Source organism: Miscanthus floridulus, chromosome 16 (genome assembly GCF_019320115.1).
Source record: "Miscanthus floridulus cultivar M001 chromosome 16, ASM1932011v1, whole genome shotgun sequence".
NCBI classification, from domain to species: Eukaryota; Viridiplantae; Streptophyta; class Magnoliopsida; order Poales; family Poaceae; genus Miscanthus; species Miscanthus floridulus.
The window spans coordinates 99264019-99282825 of record NC_089595.1 but is presented as its reverse complement, the minus strand read 5'-3'; the positions used below and the strand labels follow the sequence as shown (position 1 = coordinate 99282825).

Genomic DNA, 18807 nt, shown 5'->3' with positions numbered 1-18807 from the left:
CTCATTTTTGGGAACATTTACACAAAGGCTTAGGAACTAGTTTAATTCGCAGTACCGCTTATCATCCTCAGACAGATGGTCAGACTGAACGAGTAAATGCTGTTTTGGAGGATATGTTAAGAGCCTGTGTATTGTCTTCTAAAGGGATCATGGGAGTCATGGTTACCGTTAGCTGAGTTTTCTTATAATAATAGTTATCAAGAAAGCATCAAGATGGCCCCATTCGAAGCTTTATATGGCAGAAAATGTAGAACACCATTGAATTGGGTCGAACCTGGAGATAGAAGGTATTATGGCATTGACTTTGTAGAAGAAGCCGAGAAGAAAGTTCATATTATTCAGCAGAATATGAAAGCTGCCCAATCACGTCAGAAAAGCTATGCAGACAAAAGAAGGAGACCCCTTGTGTTTGAAGTTGGTGACTATGTTTATCTGAAAGTCACGCCAATGAAGAAGAAAAGGTTTGGAATCCGAAGAAAGCTTGCTGCGAGATTCGTAGGACCATACAAGATCTTGGAACAAAGAGGTCCGGTAGCCTACAAGTTAGAGTTACCTGAGACAATGAGTACCGTTTTCCCAGTTTTCCATGTATCACATCTCAAGAAATGCTTGCGTGTTCCGGAGGAAAGAATAGAACCTCGAGGTATTCAACTCAAATCAGATTTGGTGTATCGTGAGCAACCAGTCCGAGTGTTAGACACTAAGGAACGTGCTACTCGGAATAGTGTGGTGAAAACATACAAGATACAGTGGGATCATCATGATGAGGGAGATGCAACTTGGGAAACAGGAGAGTATCTACAAAAAGCTTATGAAGAATTTTATAACAAATGGTTCGTAACCCAAATCTCGGGACGAGATTTTTATAAGGGGGGAGGGCTGTAACACCCCGGTGTTATGCCTGCATTTAGGCATTGCTAATCATACATATCGTGCATCATCAAGCATCCTATTCATACATGCGTAATCTTGCATATAACAACTGAAACATTACTTCGAAACATACGAAACATGTTTGTGAAAAGTAAATGATGCATACACTTATTAGAGTTGTTTTGCTCTGATTCTTGCTTGCTAGTTGAGTAGAAACTGTTGGCTTATGCTTGTAAATCATCTAGAATTGTTTAGCACAATTTTTGGAGCAAGGTTTGTATTCAAATCAATTCAAAATTTTGCTTCCAAAGTAATTTCCCCAAAATTAGGGTTTTGAGTTAAAATTTAACTTTGATTCTATAATTTAAAATCTAGATAGAATTGGACTTTGGTCATAAAATCAAAGTTGTAGGGAATTGAATTCTAAGCAACTTTCATTTTTGGTACATTTTCAAAAGAGGTCATTTTCTTGCTCAAAATAATGTTTGAAAGATGGCATTTAAAAATTTCTTGAAAATATATTGAAAAATTCCATTTCTATTTTTCTGGGCCGCCGCCTCGCTTCTGGCCCGCCAGCCGAAGCCGGCCCAGCGAGCTCCCGCACGCCGCGTGCCTCGCCTCGCCTCGGCCCAACCCCGCGCCGCGCCAGCCCGGCCTGCCTCCGCGCGCCGCGCCTTCTTCTCCCGCGCGCCGTGCCTGTCGCCGCGCCACGTCCCGACCGCGTCAGGCGACGCCCGCCGCGTGTCCGCCACGCGCCCGGCTAGCTCTGACCACGCAGCGCGCTGGCTGGCTTGAAGAGGAGCGCGCCCTGCTGCCAGCCGCACGCGCTCTGCCTTCACTCCTCCCGCGCTGCCTTTCCTTCCGCCAGAGCCCGAGCCCGAGCTCCGCCCTCGCCGCGCCCGAGCTCCGCCGGCGTCAAACTCCCGCACCACCACGCCATTCTCCAATTCCTCGCGCTCGCAACTCCGCCTCGCCTTCCTTGAGGTCACGCTCGAGCTTACTCCGCCTTCCGAGCACAGGTCGGGCCTCCCCGCGTCTCGCCGCCGACGGCCATGGCGCCGCTGTGCACGGCCGCCATGGAATCCGTCCTCCTTCTCCCCTCCAGCCTCGCCTAGCTACCCTACCGAGCTCGCCTTCTCCTCGCACGTCTCCTGCGCTCGCTCGCTAGCGCTGCCGTGGCCGGAGACGGCCGCCGGCCGCTGGCCGAGCCGCGCCGTCGCGCCAGCGCGCGCCCCGGCAAGGCGCTCTGCCTCGGCTAGCCAGGCCGAGCCAGGCCGAGGGCTGACGCCCTGATGGGCCGTCCCCCTCCCTCGCGCTCAGGCCGCGCAGGCCGGCTGTGGCCGTGGGCCAGTTCACTTTCCGCGGGCCGGCCCAGTAGCATTTAAATGATTTGTTTTCAATTTATTCATTATTATTTGAAAACAGAAATAGGTTTGCAAAATATTTGGATACTCAAAGTTGCTCCAAATTTGTTGAAACAAATTTGCTAGGTTCCTTATCACCAGATCTACTTGGGAAAAATAGTGCATGTCATTTTTGATATACTTTTCTGTAGGATTTTATTTAATCATAAATATTGCTGATAACTTGAAAAATGTGTAGAAAAATCTATAGTCTTCAGAAAAATATGATTCCAAGTTTGTTAATCTTATTATGTCATGTACTTCCTAGGAAAAATATGTTTCATATATGTGCTGTGGGAAAATTTTGAGGTGTAGTTCAAGTACCTTAAATGGCTGATTTTTGTTATTTTTGCTAGAGAGCAAAATTTGTATAAAACATGCATGTGGTACTTTTTGTATAGTGATTATTTACTGTTTAGAATCTAGGAAAAATACTAATTCTGTTGTTTGACACTTTTCATAGTACAAAGTAATTTCATGCTCATTTTTATGCTATAGCTTGTCATTTTTGTGTAGGATAGTTTACTTATCCAAATGCCATGAAATTTTTATGGTAGTCTGTTTAGGGTAGTAGTATGCTACTGTAATTTTCTCAGATTTTTAGGAGCATCAGAAATATAGGTTGCTATTCAAACCTATTATTAATTAGGGTTTAAGCAAGTGTTGCTTTAAGTGTGATTAAGAAATTAGTAAAGCTTTGGTGTATCTTTGAAGCATTTCATAAGATAGGTTAACTTAACATATTAGTAGTAGAAGAGAATGCAGTAGATGACATGTGCTTGTAGTATAGTTCTTAGATGATGTTGACTACCTTGCATTTCAACATATCCATTGCATGCATCTCCTTCGATGCACCGTTTGCATAATCCCTTACGCGCATTGCATCATACAGGATCGCAAACCGAGAACCCAGTCGTCATACCCGAGGAGCCCGAGGAGCAGCTCGAGGTGCAGCAGCAGGAAGTGCCAGAAGCCGACGAGGAGGACGTTGAGGAACTTCCGGAGTGCCCCGATCACCGTCCGAGCTCCTTCGAGAGAGGCAAGCCCCGGAGCATTTTTCTCCCGGTTTGCAATGATTTAATTAAATGCTTTACTTTAATTGATGCATTACGTTCAGGAGTTGTTTGCAACCGTTGCTGCATTATACCTTGCTTACCTTTGTTATACTATATCCTTGTTACCCTGGTATCCGCAGTCGAGTCAATGCTTAGCTGGCTTAGACCGGTAGAAGTCGGGTGATTTCCTGTCACCTGCGAGCTATAGGTGGTTACCTGGATCTGCTTGGATGACTATGAAGTCATGGTATAACTAAGTGTTAAATGAAGTTGAGACCGGACGGAGACTTGCAGTGTTTTGGACTGTAGTGTTTTCCGTCTGTGTCGATTAAGGACCGGCCGTTGTTGGGCCTCGAGTCATGTTGAACGCATGCCTTACATTTAGCTGGCCGGATAAAGTACCTTCCGACCGCGAAGCTGGGAGATTTTTCGGGCCGAGTAAATTGCCCGCAGCGCACTGTGCCGAAGCAGGTGTGGTAGGACACGGGGGCGGGATGATAAGGCCAAAGTGCAGTCGGTCGGCCCCCGGGTACATGTGGTTCCTGGCAAACTCGAGGTTCCTGGAAAGTTGACTCGGTGATCAATATCTCACTTTAGCGGGTGAGTGAGATTTGTGTAAGGAACAAATCACCAGCTGGTTAGGAATCGATTCGAATCGCCATCGCTCCTGGATAGTGAGCACTTGACTTGAGTTACTTCATCGTAGTAAATGTTATGGAACACTTGGACAGTTATAATGAATATGACAGTATGGAAGTTGCTTAATGATCATTGGTTATCATTATCTGCTTAATCACATGTTTACTCTAGTATAGGTGCAAACCTAGTTGACAGGTTAATAATAATTAACTTGGCAATAATGCTTTTAGAAAGGTTCTTGAAATGCTAAAAATGCTTCTTTTTGCAAATGAGTCAGCTACCCTACTATAAAGCCCTTCATAATCCTTGGTGTCAATTATTTTCGGTTATGTCGGGTAAGTCTGGCTGAGTACCTTCTCGTACTCAGGGTTTTATTCCCACTTGTTGCAGATGGGCAGATGTATTACGGCTACTGTATCAACTGCCTGTATCCTGCGATGGGTGATGCTTAGGACCATGGGCATGGTCATTCCTTACGTCTCATCTGATGCTTTTGTTGGAGATGATCATTCGCTGGCACTATATTTGAACTCCGTGTGAGTGTGTGTGGTTTTAAACAAATGACTTCCGCTACTTTTATTCGAACTTGTTTTGTAATAACTATGTTTAAACTCTGATGTATCTGTTATGCAAACTTTTATGTAATATGTGATTGGTGACCGCTAAACTTATTACGATCATGGCTGGGACATGAGTTGGTTTGAAATCCTTCGTGATTTCACGGACTACCGGGTTATACGGGCTTAAGTTTGCTAAATCGTCTGCTCTGGCGGATGATTTTCTTACTTAATTTCGTATAATTGGTCGGTTCTGTTACAGAACACTACTTGGGACTTGGTGGCTGACATTGAGAAGCTCAGGGAGCATCTTGACATCCTGGAATGGCAGGCAAGGCAATTATCTTCTTTTTTTCAACAACATTGATTACTCGCCTTTCAGTGCTGGAACTCAATGCTGCCAGACAATGTAGGTGTTTGGTGGTTCATGAGGAAGCACCTTAGCACTTGCCTACAGCCAGGAGCACCCTGATAAGGTGATGGATTTTTTTGTCTGATGTATTCTGTATTTGAGCATGAATCTCTTATAGCAAATAATAATTGTGCAGCAGAGCCATGCTGTAGATCTCACTAACGCTTCCTGTATGCTCACTAGGTCACTGGCCTTGTCCTTAGAGGAATTTTCTTGCTTAGGAAAAAGGAGCTCGATTGGTTCTATGAGGGTGGTGCAGCAGCCATTTTCGCAGATGGTTTGTATGTTTTTTGTTTTTTGTTCTATAAACCGAAAAAAAAACTTCCCTAAACATTACCAAGTATTTCGTCAATGTTCCATAATGGTACTGGGCTACTGGCAACTTATATTAACTATGTTAAATCTGTTTCAGCAATTATAGTTGAATTTAAATGACATATTGTTAATGCAATGTGTTCTATTTTTCTATATCAAAATCATTTTACTTTCTGGGTTTATGAAAGAAAAACCACCTATGTACCATTTTTTTTTGTTTTGAGTACATTAACAACTTCAGTTTTAAATCTGCAGCATGGGAACCATTTAGAGATTTTATTCCCGAGGATGAAAGGAATTGTTTCATAGATGCGTATAACAAAAGATTAACTTCATCTGATCCTATTGTTCAGGTAGCCCCATATTTTTCCTTTTGAAAGTAAATACATTATGATATATTGCTGGTGCCTTCTCATAGTTTTTTTTGCATCATTACTTAAAAGGCAAGATTCTGGTGGTCTTGCATTTATTATTTTTAGAAAAAACAGACATTTTCCTTTTCCCAATTAGGTTGAAGCTGCTAAGCGCTGGACGATGTGGGAGATGATGACGGCGCATCTTATCCAAAACAATGATAACATTAAACGAGGAGAAGATGACAACTTTTCCCTGGCAAGTCCTCTCACACAAGCATTGTACTTTTCTTTGTAACACTAACACTATTTCAATTTCTTTTGTTTCCCCTGCTTGGTTGTATTTTTTTTTTCTTGTTTTCATCTGATTTTAGCTCTGTACAGAAATCGAAGGAAGAATGCCTTCTAAGGGACCTGCAGAGTTCTTCTTGAACTCTATATATTCTCAATATTACTCTGGACTTAAAATAGCAACAATAAGCAATCATTGTATAAGCACAATTTGGAAAACCTACTCCCTAGTGCTAATAAACTGTTGCCCCGATGGCTGTAGAAATCTGCGTTGAGTCCTAGCAGCTTCCAGGCTCTAATTACATCGCTGTAACGGTTAGCAGAGCGTGATTGTAATGTGCCGTTAAACAATGTCACTGTCAAGATTAGAGCAGGCTTGACTCCAGGGTATATTCTGAACTCGCTGGAGTGTTAGGAATTGAAATTCCAAGATTGGACCAAACCGACGCTGCCGTGGCATTAGCATACGCCTGAATGGATCGTGAGCATACGATTTACCTCGTCTAGCATCACTTGCCGATGAACTCACAGAATCCGTAGCAAAGCAACGCCAATATATACACCCAGAATCCAAACTTTTGCCTTGTTTAGATCACCTCGAAATTCCAAGTTTTTTTTACTCTCTCCATCACATCAATTTTTTGACGCATGTATGGAGCATTAAATGTAGGTAAAAAAAACTAATTGCACAGTTTGATTGTAAATCACGAGACGAATCTTTTGAGCCTAGTTAGTCCATGATCGAACAAAGTTTGTCAAATACAAACGAAACGTGCTACGATGTCCAGATTGCAAAAATTTGCAATCTAAATAAGGCCTTTGGCACTATGCAAAAAGAAGATTCACCGTCACATCAAACTTACAGTACATGCATGAAGTACTAAATGTTGACGAAATAAAAAATTAATTACACAGTTTAGTTGTACTTTACGAGACAAACGTTTTGAGCCTAATTAGTCAACGATTGGACAATTATTACCAAATACAAACGAAATGCTACAGTGCCTACAGAATTCAGACGGCGCAAGTTTGGACGCAACTAAACGCGGCCTTACTTGTATCTTAGTTATACCACATCCTCCGACAACATTACAGTTACAGCAATCCTCGTCTAGCAAACATCTTACATAACACAGCAGTCTGGTAAAAGTCAGTCCTTGAAGAGCCTGACGCACTAAGCCTAAAAACCCAAGCATACAGCAGATGAGCTAAGGAAAACAAAAGCAGCAGTCATCCATGCGGTCCCATTCTATAGCAAATTAACTTGCCAGTTGCCACAACACATACACACCATGCATCACGCCTTCATCTCCTTCCAGTTCAGTGTTCTAAGACTCCTAAGCAGCACACGTGCTGCCACACATAAGGTTCCTGCGGGCAAGACACAAAAAAGTTACATCAGTAAATCATTTTTTTTTTTTTACAAAAGTCGTTCCAAATTTTTTATTTAAGTTTGAACAGAAGTAGATGAACCAGACGCCTTCTTGACATAAAAGTAGGTATATGCTGGGTTTTCTGATAAATTGACCAATGGTCTGCTCATTCTCAAGTTTCACAAATGGATTTTAGAGTTTCACTGGATTGTAATCACTGTTAACAGACTACTATCATCATATGATCAACTAGTAAACAATGGAAAGACAGCTTACATTATAGAGCATCCGGAGCCACGCCTGTTTTTCTTCCTGGCAGGCATTGCCTCCCATCTCCGTGGGGGTTGAAGGACCACTTTAATGGCTGTATCGAAGACAGACTTGACATTCTGGTTTGGCCAACATAATTAAACAAAAAGTCAGTAAATTTGTCTATTACCAACAATCCATACGTGTCTAATTTTAATTAACCAAACAGCAAACCGTATTTGAAACAGGACATAACCGATCAAAATCATTCCATATGGGCCATGACTACCTGCTGGGTTTTGGAACTGCACTCGATGTAAGCTGCAGCACCAATCTGCTTCCTCAGTTCTTCACCCTGCAGAACAAGAGGAAGAGGAATTAACTATCTGCTGGTAAGATATGGCATTCAGCATTGAAACTAGGTTAGACTGTGAAAGAGCAAACCTGTGCCGTCGTGATTGTCGATGCTCCAGGATGGTCAGCAAGGTAGGCTCTGTGGTCACGGAGATCTGGACAGTCCAACCAAATCCCTTAATTAGCTATTGGAACTATGAAGAACAACCCCGCCGACGAATATGTGGCATTAAGGTCCATGAATTAAGGTCACATTCAGCGCACTAGCTCACCTAACTTGGTCCCAACAAGAACAACCGGAACGTTGGGCGCAAATCGGCGAAGCTCTGGCATCCACTGTTTGTTCAGAAATAGAATGATCAGTTCATAATGCTCCAGCCATCATAACCAATTCTGAGAAGCAGAAACTGCTAGTAGGTATGAAGCTGTTCGCGAAAGGTGGCCAGTCGCAAGGAAAAAGAAGTTCCTCTGCAGCTACTTTGGGCAGTATTATTATTATCATGTGTCAGAGGTTTAGATATCTTAAATGTACAATGGAATTTCATGTTTTCCTGACTGGATCCTCACACTACACAGGCACTTGCACTAGAATTCAAGGCTTTCTTAGGTTCTGTATCTACAAACACACTCTTAAGAACATTCTCATAGCTTGCCCACCAGACAAGACAAGCACATGTTGATCCTATCACCATACCTTCTTAAGAACATTCTCATAGCTCGCCCTGCTGATCAGGGAGAAAGCCAGCACGAACACATCTGCGCCCCTGTAGCTCAGTGGCCGCAGCCTGCTGTAGTCCTCTTGCCCTGAACGAAACAGAGAAGGGAGGGAACAATCTCAGACTCTGCGCGCATGTAAACCATTTTAGCCGTGGGAGCGGAAGCAGCAGCAGTACCTGCAGTGTCCCAGAGGCCCAGGTTGACGATGTTGCCATCCACGGAGACGTTGGCGCTGAAGTTGTCGAACACCGTGGGGATGTAATCCTGTCAGGAACCACACGAACAGAGCTCCGTCAGGTTCAGCATCCAGAGAACGGGATGCGCATCGCGAGCTGACGATCCCCATTCCCTTTCCTCGCAGGGAAAGGGACAGCCGGACAGGAGCAGATGGTGACTGGTGAGTGAGTAAATGCCTACTGCTGATGCTGGAAAGCATCAATGGAACTACTAGGTTGGATTAAAATACAAACTGTAAAAAAAAATGCGTTGCTTCTACCACTGGACGGCCATTTCCGTTTACTGGAAGGTGAGAAGAAACGAGGCAAAAAGATTGGGGAACCAAATCGAGCAGAATCTGACGATTGGAAGGACGAGGACGAGATGGGCGCGGCGAGATGAGCATTACCGTGGGGAACTTGTTGCTGGTATAGCAGATGAGCATGCAGGTCTTGCCCACGGCGCCGTCCCCGACCGTGACGCACTTGATGAACTTCGTCACGCTCATCTCTCCCCGCCGCGGCCTCCTTCTCCCGCTCAGGCTGCGGCCCTCCGCCCTCGCCTCCTCACACTCTCACTCACAGTACGAACAGGCAGCAGCAGCTACTGCTCCGAGAAGCAGCACCAGCAAGCGAGCAGGAAGGGACAAGAACGGAATGGTTGCCTCGCTTTGCTTGTCTTCTCCAAGAAGGCAGGCCACTAACCTCGCCCCGCTCCACTCCACGCCAAGCAACAAAGCCAAGACAGAGACAGGCAAGGCAAAGGCACCGCACCGGCACCGGCACCGGCCTGCCGCCTCCTTAAAGAACTCGCCGCTCGCAGCTGGCTGCCTGGCTGTGCTGTGCGCCCCGCTAGCTGCTGCTACCGCTGGCCTAGGGAGGCGTGGTGTAAATGCGAGGCCGCAGGACACTGGACAGGGAGGGCGGAGGGCCGGTCAAGATTCAACGAGAAGGTCACTTGCCGCAAGTGCCCTTCTCCTGATGAGGCCACCCAGGAGCTGACAGCTCTGCATCTGTTCACACCCGCCGGTGCTGCCACTGTACGGCCATACAGATAGCTTGCTTGCCCTCGTGTTACACGATCTGAGCCCGTTCGTTTGCTCGTATACGATTACACAGGGGTATTTGGCTGAAAAAGAAGTCGATTTGTTCAGCTTCTTTTTTCAGTTGAAGTAGTATTTTTTTTTTCACAACATTTTAACATAAACAGTGTTTTTCAGCATAATCAATGAAAAAATTATTCTAGTCGAATACGAATATTTTTCTCTCGTATCAAATCAGCCTTTACGACTGTCTATCAACGCGTCCTGTGCGGGAGTAGGAGTATCGCAGCACTCCACGACACGATCACGAATCGAGAGGACACGGTACGCCCGGCCCATACTACTCGGGTCTCCATTTGTTGTGCTACACGTGAAAGAGCGGAATATTCAAATTTCTTACGAGTACTGGTAGTAATGTAAGAGTAAAGCTTAACTCCTGTTTGCTTTCAACTGACTAAGAAAGTGTTTGCTTCTCGCCTTCTAAAATTTAGTCTATGTTATATCGCTTACAGTAAATATGTTAAATATATTGGACACTATTTGACGTATTAAACATAGATTAATTATAAAACTAATTATACAAATTGAGATTAATATGTGAAACAAATATATTAAACATAATTAGGCCATAAATTAATAATACGGTGCTATAAACATGTGCTAATAATAAATTTAATTAGTTTTATTATTAATATCCGAACACCCGATATGACAATAGATATGATATCCGATGTGACACCTACTAAACTTTAGTCCCTAAATCTAAACACCCCCTAAACGCTATGGACTAAACTTTAGTCACTTTTAGTCCCTAAAGTGCCATATGAGATGACTAAAATGTCCCTAAGTCTCCTCTAGTCATCTAAGGATGACTAAAAGATGACTAAGATGACTGCTGAGTTGTTTGGATCCATAAGTTAAACTTTAATCCTTAAATCTACAATGACTAATTTGTCATCAATTAATTATTCATACACCACCATGAGAGCGGCAAGGGGTATGGGACGTCTAGCGCCCGTCCCGAGGGAGTTTAGCCCCGTTTAAGACCTCTTTGGAAACAAAAGATTTTAGCCCAATTTTTAGCCATTTACTCACTTTTAGTCCCCATGTTTGATTCTTATAGCAAAAAAACAGAGCTAAAAGTGTAGAGTTAAAGTTTTGCCATAGGATCCAGATAAGGCCTAAAATAATTTGGTCTCTAAAGTTTAGTCACGAGAACCAAACGTGTCCTTAGCTTTACACGAAAAGCGTTCAAATTTGCTGCGCTCGAGAGCTTCAACGTTCAAATCTGGGGGAGCGTTTTATTCCACCCGAAAGAAAGCGAAAAGTGTAAAAAAAAAAAAAAAAAAAAAAAAAGGGGAGCCCGACGCTGCCTTTTGCCTTGCCTCGCCTGCAATATTCAAACCCTAACTCCAGCGGAAGGGACGGGCCGCAGACCCCACACCACACCGGTCGCCGGCCCGGCCGACGAGGAGTCCCCCTGCCCCGGCACGCGTCTCCTCGTCGGCGTCGTTCGCCTCAAAGCGAAGCTAATCGACCAGTGACCTGTGGGACCATGTTGTCCTTCCCCACGTGCCAGTGACGGTACCCTTTTCCGTTCCCTCCCTGCTGCCGCTCCCCGAGCCGGACAGCAAGGCAAGCCGCTCGGCCTCGGCTCGGTCCTACGAGCCTCCACAGACGGACTGACTCTCTTCGGACTACTACGACTCTAGCAGGTCTTAGTAGAATTAAATGCGCGAATATCCGTCGCAAAATTTGAAAACAACGACTGATCTACCGGGAGGTGATGCCCACCAGTCCCTGACAGGACGGGGACGGGGACGCGGCGCGCTGGACCCGCTGGAATTGGGGGTGGAGTTCGTGAAGGAGCGGCGGGTCGCTGTACGGTACGGTGCGTCGGTGCCGAATTTGAGTGCGCAACGGCCTGGGCCCTGTTTAGTTCCAATTTTTCAAGATTTCCCGTCACATCAAATTTTTGGACGCATGTATGAAGCATTAAATATAAATAAAAAATAAAACTAATTACACAGTTTAGACGAAATCCACGAGACGAATCTTTTAAACCTAATTAGACTATGATTGGACACTGTTTGTCAAATAACAACGAAAATGCTACAGTAGCATTTCGCCAAAAATTTCGCGAACTAAACCGGCCTGGGCAGGTGCGAGCCTGCGCGACTGACCAGGAAGTGCCCGTCGGACGAATCCAAACAAGTTCCGGCAGGACGACTTCGGATTTCGGTGGCTCCGCTACGCATTGTAGGCCCAAGTAAAGGGAGCCCGTCTTCTGGTGGGCCGTGTTCACCATGGGGGCTCCAGGTTGGGCTTCTAGGTCGGAATGCCGGCTGTGCAGTGCCGGATTCAGCCCGCTCTTTCCCTGATCCTGGCCATCTTTTGATGCGCTATTTTCTAAAAAAAAACATCTTTTGATGCGCTGCAGCTGATCAACAAGTTTAAGACAATATTTAAACGTGAGTCCTCTTGGATCGTCCAGCTACGGCTGTTTGGTTGACCTCATTCGGCGCTCGACAGATGCGCGTTGTTTGTAAGTTCAAACTCTTCTTCTTAATATAATGATATGCAAATCTTTTGCGTATTCGAGAAAAAAAAGACAATATTGACACTAAAATCCACTTAAAGGTAGTCCCGGATGAAGGGGAGCCCACCTGCAAGTCACAACACGGGTATTCTCCCGTCTACATGGATAAGCTATTTTTGCTGAAAACCGGATACTCGGATACATTCTATTTTATTATTAAAAGATAAGACATATTAAAATTTGATGGAGCCACCGCATCCATTTACTTAGGATGAATTTGGTCCTCGTTTTATCCTTGGTCTGGTTAGCCAGCTAAGACAAGGCAACTCAAACGTGGCACTCGCAATGTAAGAGACTACTATTCAATTTGCTTGGTTTGTATACATTATGTTTGGTTGCTTCTTTAGCTTGAATACAATCATTCTCATCATTGAGGAGATATAAACTCATTTCCTCCATCGGAGCTCCCCTCATCCTTGCGGTTGGCTGGCCTCCTTGTCTTAGGCGGCTATGGGCACCTGTCACATCGTCGCGCGTGCTCACATGTCTACAACCCGCTCCACCGGGGCACCCTGTGGCGGGAGGTTGATTCCACGTTGGGATCCTCGAACCAGCAACAAAGGAGGTTGAAAGCTCTAGTTTGATTTTGGTGAATTGATAAAACCCTAAGTGTTAACCTACCTGCTCTAGTGATGATGAGAATAGGGAAGCACATTCCAAGTTGTGGAGCAAACAAAGAAGATCATGGTGATGGTGGAGAGGCCATGGTGATCAAGTGCTCGGCTTGGAAAAGAAGAAAGAGAAAAACAAAAAGCTCAAGGCAAAGGTGAAACTTGATAGGAGCTTTTTGGTTTGGTGATCAAGACACTTAACGAGTGTGATCACATTTAAGATAGATAGCCATACTATTAAGAGGGGTGAAACTCGTATCGAAATGCGGTTATCAAAGTGCCACAAGATGTTCTAACTCATTGCATATGCATTTAGATCTAGTGGAGAGCTAACACCCTTAAAAATATTTGTGAAAATATGCTAACACACGTGCACAAGGTGATATACTTGGTGGTTGGCATATTTGAGCAAGGCTGGCGAAGTTGGAGAAGAGGAGGTGTTGTTTTGCACTGACCGAAAAAGGGGGCACTGCTCGATCTTCATGACCGGACTCTGCACAGTGTTTGTGACCTGACGTGACGGAGGTGCGTTCGGTCAATGCTGACGTACGTTGACGTTGGGCTAACTCGTGGGCCAGAGAGGAACGGATGCTGAGGTGCGTCTGGTCACATGCGATCGGACACGTCCAGTCAGCAAAATCCCTCTCTGGACCCTTACTGGAATCGATCTGACTTGAGGTGGCGCGGCGTCTGGTGAAGTGAGCGGTGCATCCGATCAGGGTTTGATGGCTTGGGCGCGCACATGGGCGTTCTGTGCACTGGCGCGTCTGGTCTGTTGATCGTCGTGTCCGGTCACCACTTAAGCACTCGCGAGGCTGAAATCGACCATTGGAGATTGACATGCACAGTTCAAAGCTGGGAACACGTGGCTATCATCCGGCGATTGGACACTGGTGAGCGTGCGTCCGGTCGCGTCGTGAAAGCAGGCAACAGAGAGCCAACGACTCAATTTCGAGGGGACACCTATATAAGGTGTTTAGCAGTCTATAGCTCACTCTCTTGGCCATTTGCATTGACATAGCAACTTGTGAGTTTAGCCAAAGCCCTCCCACTCATCTCCATCATAGATTCATCATCTTTGTGAGATTGAGAGTGAATCCAAGTGCATTGCTTGAGTGATTGCATCTAGAGGCACTTGATGATTGTGTTTTGCTGCGGGATTCACTTGTTTCTCTTGGTGGTTGCCGCCACCTAGACGGCTTGGTGCAGTGAGAATCGTCAAGCGGAGAAAGGTGATTGTCTTCGGCTTCGATCGTGGTGATTGTGAGGGGTTCTTGACCTTTCCCTAGCGGAGAGCGAAAAGATACTCTAGTGGATTGCTCATAGCTTGTGGATCTCCATCTTGTGTTGGTTTTACGGCACCCGATTGCGGGTTAGATGTGTGATGCCTATTAGCGTGTGAACCTCCAAGTGGGTGAATCGCTACAACGAGAACGTAAATTACCGACAAACAAGTGAACCTTGGGAATAAATCATTGTGCCATCTTGTCCCAAGGATTTCATTGGTTCTCCTATGATTGATTGATTGATCATCGCTTGCCACGTCGGTATAACCTCACTACCTCACCCTTGCATTTACTTTCCTAGTGTTGCAAAGCTCTTTAGTATAATTAGTATTGAGAGCTAGCTTGTGTCGGGTCTAGTGGTTAGTAAAACTCTTTAGTTAGTCTTTGAGAGCTCACTAACTTAGTGATAGTGACCTAACATTGTGTGCTTATAGACTATAGTAACTAGAATTATGGTAGGTGGCTTGTATTTTTAGTAGGCTAGCGTAACACTCGCTTCGCCTCATAATTGTCTATCCTCTTTGCTTAGTGTTGTTGTAGAAATTTTTATAGGCTATTCACCCCCTCTAGCCATTATGACCTTTCAAGTGTTATCGGAGCCGTGGTCACTGTGATTTGAGGCTTAACAACCTTCAGTGTCAACATGGCTCAAATCAACAACACCAAGAAGCCACCCCAATTTGATGGCTTAAATTATCCTTATTGAAAGGCTAAGATGACAACATATATTAAGTCAATCAATAGGAAGGTGTAGAAGGTGGTGGAGACCAAGATCGAGATAGCAAATCCAAAGAATCCCTCCGCGGCCGAAGAAGTGCTTCTCCAAAACAATAACATTGCTCTTAGTGCCATTCATGATGCATTGGATGTGAGAATATTTGAGCAAATTAAGAACATTGAGATGGCTCATGAGGCATGGAAGAAGTTAGAGAAGTTATTTGAGGGCACACAAGCGGTGAAGGGTGCCAAGGCATATATCCTCAAGGGGAAGTTTGCTAGCTTCAAAATAAAGGATGATAATAGTGTGTCAGAGATGTTTCATAGGCTCCAAGTGCTAGTCAATAATCTCAAGGCACTTGGTGAAGAAGTAAAGGATAAGGACTTTTCTCATAAGTTCTTGAGATGTCTACCCTTAAGATTTGGGACATTGGTCACTATTCTAGTGATGAGTGGTTTGAACACCATGACACTAAACCAAGTGTTGGGAGATGTGATGACCGATGACACTTATAGAGATGATAATGAGAAGGAAGAGAAGAAGGATAAGAAGAAGAAGAGTATGGCATTCAAGGTCACATCATTCAAGGGCAAGTCAAAGCAAGATTCATCGAGTGAAGATGAAGACTCAAGCTTTGATGAGTTTGATGATGAGAAGATGGCTCTCTTTGTGAAGAGATTTGGTAAATTCTTGGTGAAGAAGGGCTATCGTGCAAGAAGGAAGAAGTCATCCTCAAGAAATAAGGATGAAGCAAGGAGGTGTTTCAAGTGTGGTAGCAATGATTATCTTGTTGCCCAATGCCCCTACAATAGTGAGAATGAAGATGATGACAAGAAGGGCAAAAAGAAGGGCAAGAAGGAAAATAAAGAGAAGAAGGACAAGATGACCTTCAAGAAGAAGAAGAATGGTGGTTCATATGTGGTCACTTGGGATAGTGATGCTTCCTCAAGTGATGATGATGATAGTGATTATGACAAGACCACCAAGAAGAAGGCTCTTGCAAGCATTGCCATTAATGAGAAGCCTTCTCTCTTCGACACTCCATCGACATGCTTCATGGCTAAGACCACTAAGGTATAAACTTGTGATGATGGATGTGAGAGTGAAAGTGATAGTGATAATGATGATGAACCCACTAAAGATGAGCTAATTTACATGCTTGAAATGCTAAAACTCACTTTGATCTCAAAAGAAAGGAATGCAAAGACTTGCGTAAGGAACTAAAAGCCCTTGAGCAAGCTTTTGATGAGCTCAATGCATCTCATAAGAGGCCAGAGGATGCCCATGAGAAGCTTGGCAAGGCTCACACTAAGCTTGAAAAGGCTCATTCCATTCTTGTTAAGCAAAATGAGAACGTGGTAGTAACATATGACATAATTGATGATTCTTTATATGAGCCTATTGTTGTTGCTCCCGCCAACCCTTCATGTAGCTCATCATTCACTACCACTTCACCTATGAGTGATGGTTTCACTTATGATGCCTCACTTATGATTGAAAATGAGACCTTAAAGAAGGAGGTCAATGAGCTCACTCGCGCCTTAGGCAATGCCTATGGTGGTGAGGCCTACTTGCTAAAGTGCTTGGGTAGCCAAAGATTTTCTCTCAACAAAGAAGGATTGGGCTATACCCCAAGAAAGGCAAGGCGGCCTTTGCTCCTTATAAGACTAGTTTTGTAAAGAACAATGGTTGATTTTACAATAGATGCAAGCAAGTTGGGCATATAGAGCAATATTGCAAGAACAAGAACAAGAACACTAATGTATCATCAATTAAGTTTGATTCTTGTTATTTGCTTGCCAAGGGTGCAAATGGTGTGAATGCTAAGTTTGTTGGTACTCCAATTGTGGGCTTGAAGAAGAAAGCTATTTGGGTGCCAAAAAGCGTAGTACCTTCAAGGACCCAAGCAAGTTTGGGTACCTAAAAAGAATTGATCTTTTTTTGTAGGTCAATTACAAAGCCAGAGGAAGGCATTGGGTTCTTGATAGTGGGTGTACTCAACACATGACCGATGATGCAAGAATATTCAACTCAATCAACGCCAATGATAGCAATGGTTTTGATAGTATTAAATTTGGTGACAATGGCAAAGACAAGGTCAAAGGGTTTGGTAAGATTGCAATATCTAATGACTTAAGCATATCCAATGTGTTGCTAGTTGAGAGCTTAAACTTCAATTTGCTATCCATGGCTCAATTATGTGATTTTGGATTCAAATGCATATTTGGAGTTGATGATGTAGAGATCATAAGTGTAGATGGCTCTAATTTGATCTTCAAAGGCTTTAGATATGAGAATCTATACTTGGTGGATTTCAATGCTAGTGAAGCTCAATTATTACATGCTTGTTCATCAAGTCTAGTATGGGTTGGTTATGGCATAGAAGGGTTGGTCATATTGGAATGAAACAATTGAATTGATTCGTTAAGCACGATCTAGTTAGAGGCTTGAAAGATGTGGTATTTGAGAAGGACAAACTTTGTAGCTCTTGTCAAGCCGACAAACAAGTTGGAAACACCCATCCTAAGAAGAGCATAATGAGCACTAGCAAAGCATTTGAGTTGCTGCACATGGATTTATTTGGGCCAACACAATATACTAGCATTGGTGGTAACAAAATATGACTTTGTGATAATGGATGACTACACTAGATATACTTGGGCATTCTTTCTAGTGGACAAGAGTGATGTGTTTGCAATTTTCAAATCATTTATCAAGGGCATACACAATGAGTTTGAAACAACCATTAAGAGAGTTAGAAGTGACAATGGTAGTGAGTTCAAAAACACTAGAATTGATGAGTTGTGTGATGATTTTAGAATTAGCCATCAATTCTCAGCCAAGTATACTCCACAATCAAATGACCTTGTTGAGAGGAAGAATAGAACACTCATTGATATGGCAAGGTCTATGCTTAGTGAGTACAATGTGAGTCAATCCTTTTGAGCCGAAGCAATCAACACGGCTTGCTATTGTAGCAACCGACTCTATTGTCACCCATTGAAAGAGAAGACACCTTATGAGCTCTTGAATGGTAGAAAGCCCAATATTGCATATTTTTGGGTTTTTGGTTGCAAATGCTATATATTGAAGAAATGCACTAGATTGAACAAGTTTGACAAGAAATGTGATGAAGGATTCTTGCTTGGTTACTCACTACTAGCAAAGCATATAAAGTTTATAATTTGGCAAGTGATACTCTTGAAGAAGTTCATGATGTTGAATTTGATAAAACCAAGGGTTCCTAAGATGGGAATAAAAATCTTGATGATGTTAGAGGCATTCATCTTTTAAATGCCATGAAGAACATAGATGTTGGTGAATTGAGACCTATGCAAGTGAATGATGAAGAAGATGATCAAGTGCAAGTGCTCTCTAATTCAAATATGCAAGATGATACAACTCAAACAAGTACAAGTGGATCTCATAACAATGTGCAAAATCAAGTGGCTAGTACATCATCTCAATCCAATGAGCAAGCAAGTGCAAGCAACAATGTTCTAATACTCCAACCAACCAATATTACAATAGATTATCCTTTGGACACTATAATTAGAGATATTTTCTAGAGGTGTACAAATAAGATCAAAATTAGCATCATTTTGTGAACACTTCTCATTTGTGTCATCCATTGAACCAAAGAAGATAGAAGATGCTTTGATGGATGTTGATTGGGTGAATGTTATGCATGAAAAATTAAACAACTTCATAAGAAATCAAGTATGGAGTTAGTTGAGAGACCAA

General features: G+C 43.6%; 1 protein-coding gene and 1 pseudogene across 1 annotated transcript; one reads left to right on the top strand and one right to left on the bottom strand.

The window, feature by feature from the left end:
• The first annotated feature begins 1925 nt into the window (after window positions 1-1925).
• Window positions 1926-6255, top strand: LOC136511102 (proline iminopeptidase-like; annotated as a pseudogene).
• A 573-nt stretch (window positions 6256-6828) lies between these two features.
• On the bottom strand, window positions 6829-9744 carry LOC136511956 (rac-like GTP-binding protein 2). Its single transcript, XM_066505968.1, has 8 exons — window positions 9217-9744; window positions 8768-8855; window positions 8569-8678; window positions 8147-8210; window positions 7965-8029; window positions 7810-7875; window positions 7548-7660; window positions 6829-7269 (listed from the first exon to the last, which is right to left on the bottom strand). The coding sequence occupies exons 1-8, from the start codon at window positions 9313-9315 to the stop codon at window positions 7236-7238; spliced, it is 639 nt and encodes a 212-aa protein (XP_066362065.1). The 5' UTR covers window positions 9316-9744; the 3' UTR covers window positions 6829-7235.
• Between the last annotated feature and the right edge of the window lie 9063 nt (window positions 9745-18807).

Coding starts and splice junctions, on each gene's coding strand:
- LOC136511956 (XM_066505968.1), bottom strand. CDS start 9,315: ATGAGCGTGACGAAGTTCATCAAGTGCGTCACGGTCGGGGACGGCGCC. Junction 8,211..8,568: donor ATGAGAATGTTCTTAAGAAG/GTATGGTGATAG, acceptor CTGAACAAACAG/TGGATGCCAGAGCTTCGCCG. Junction 8,030..8,146: donor TCTTGTTGGGACCAAGTTAG/GTGAGCTAGTGC, acceptor TGGACTGTCCAG/ATCTCCGTGACCACAGAGCC.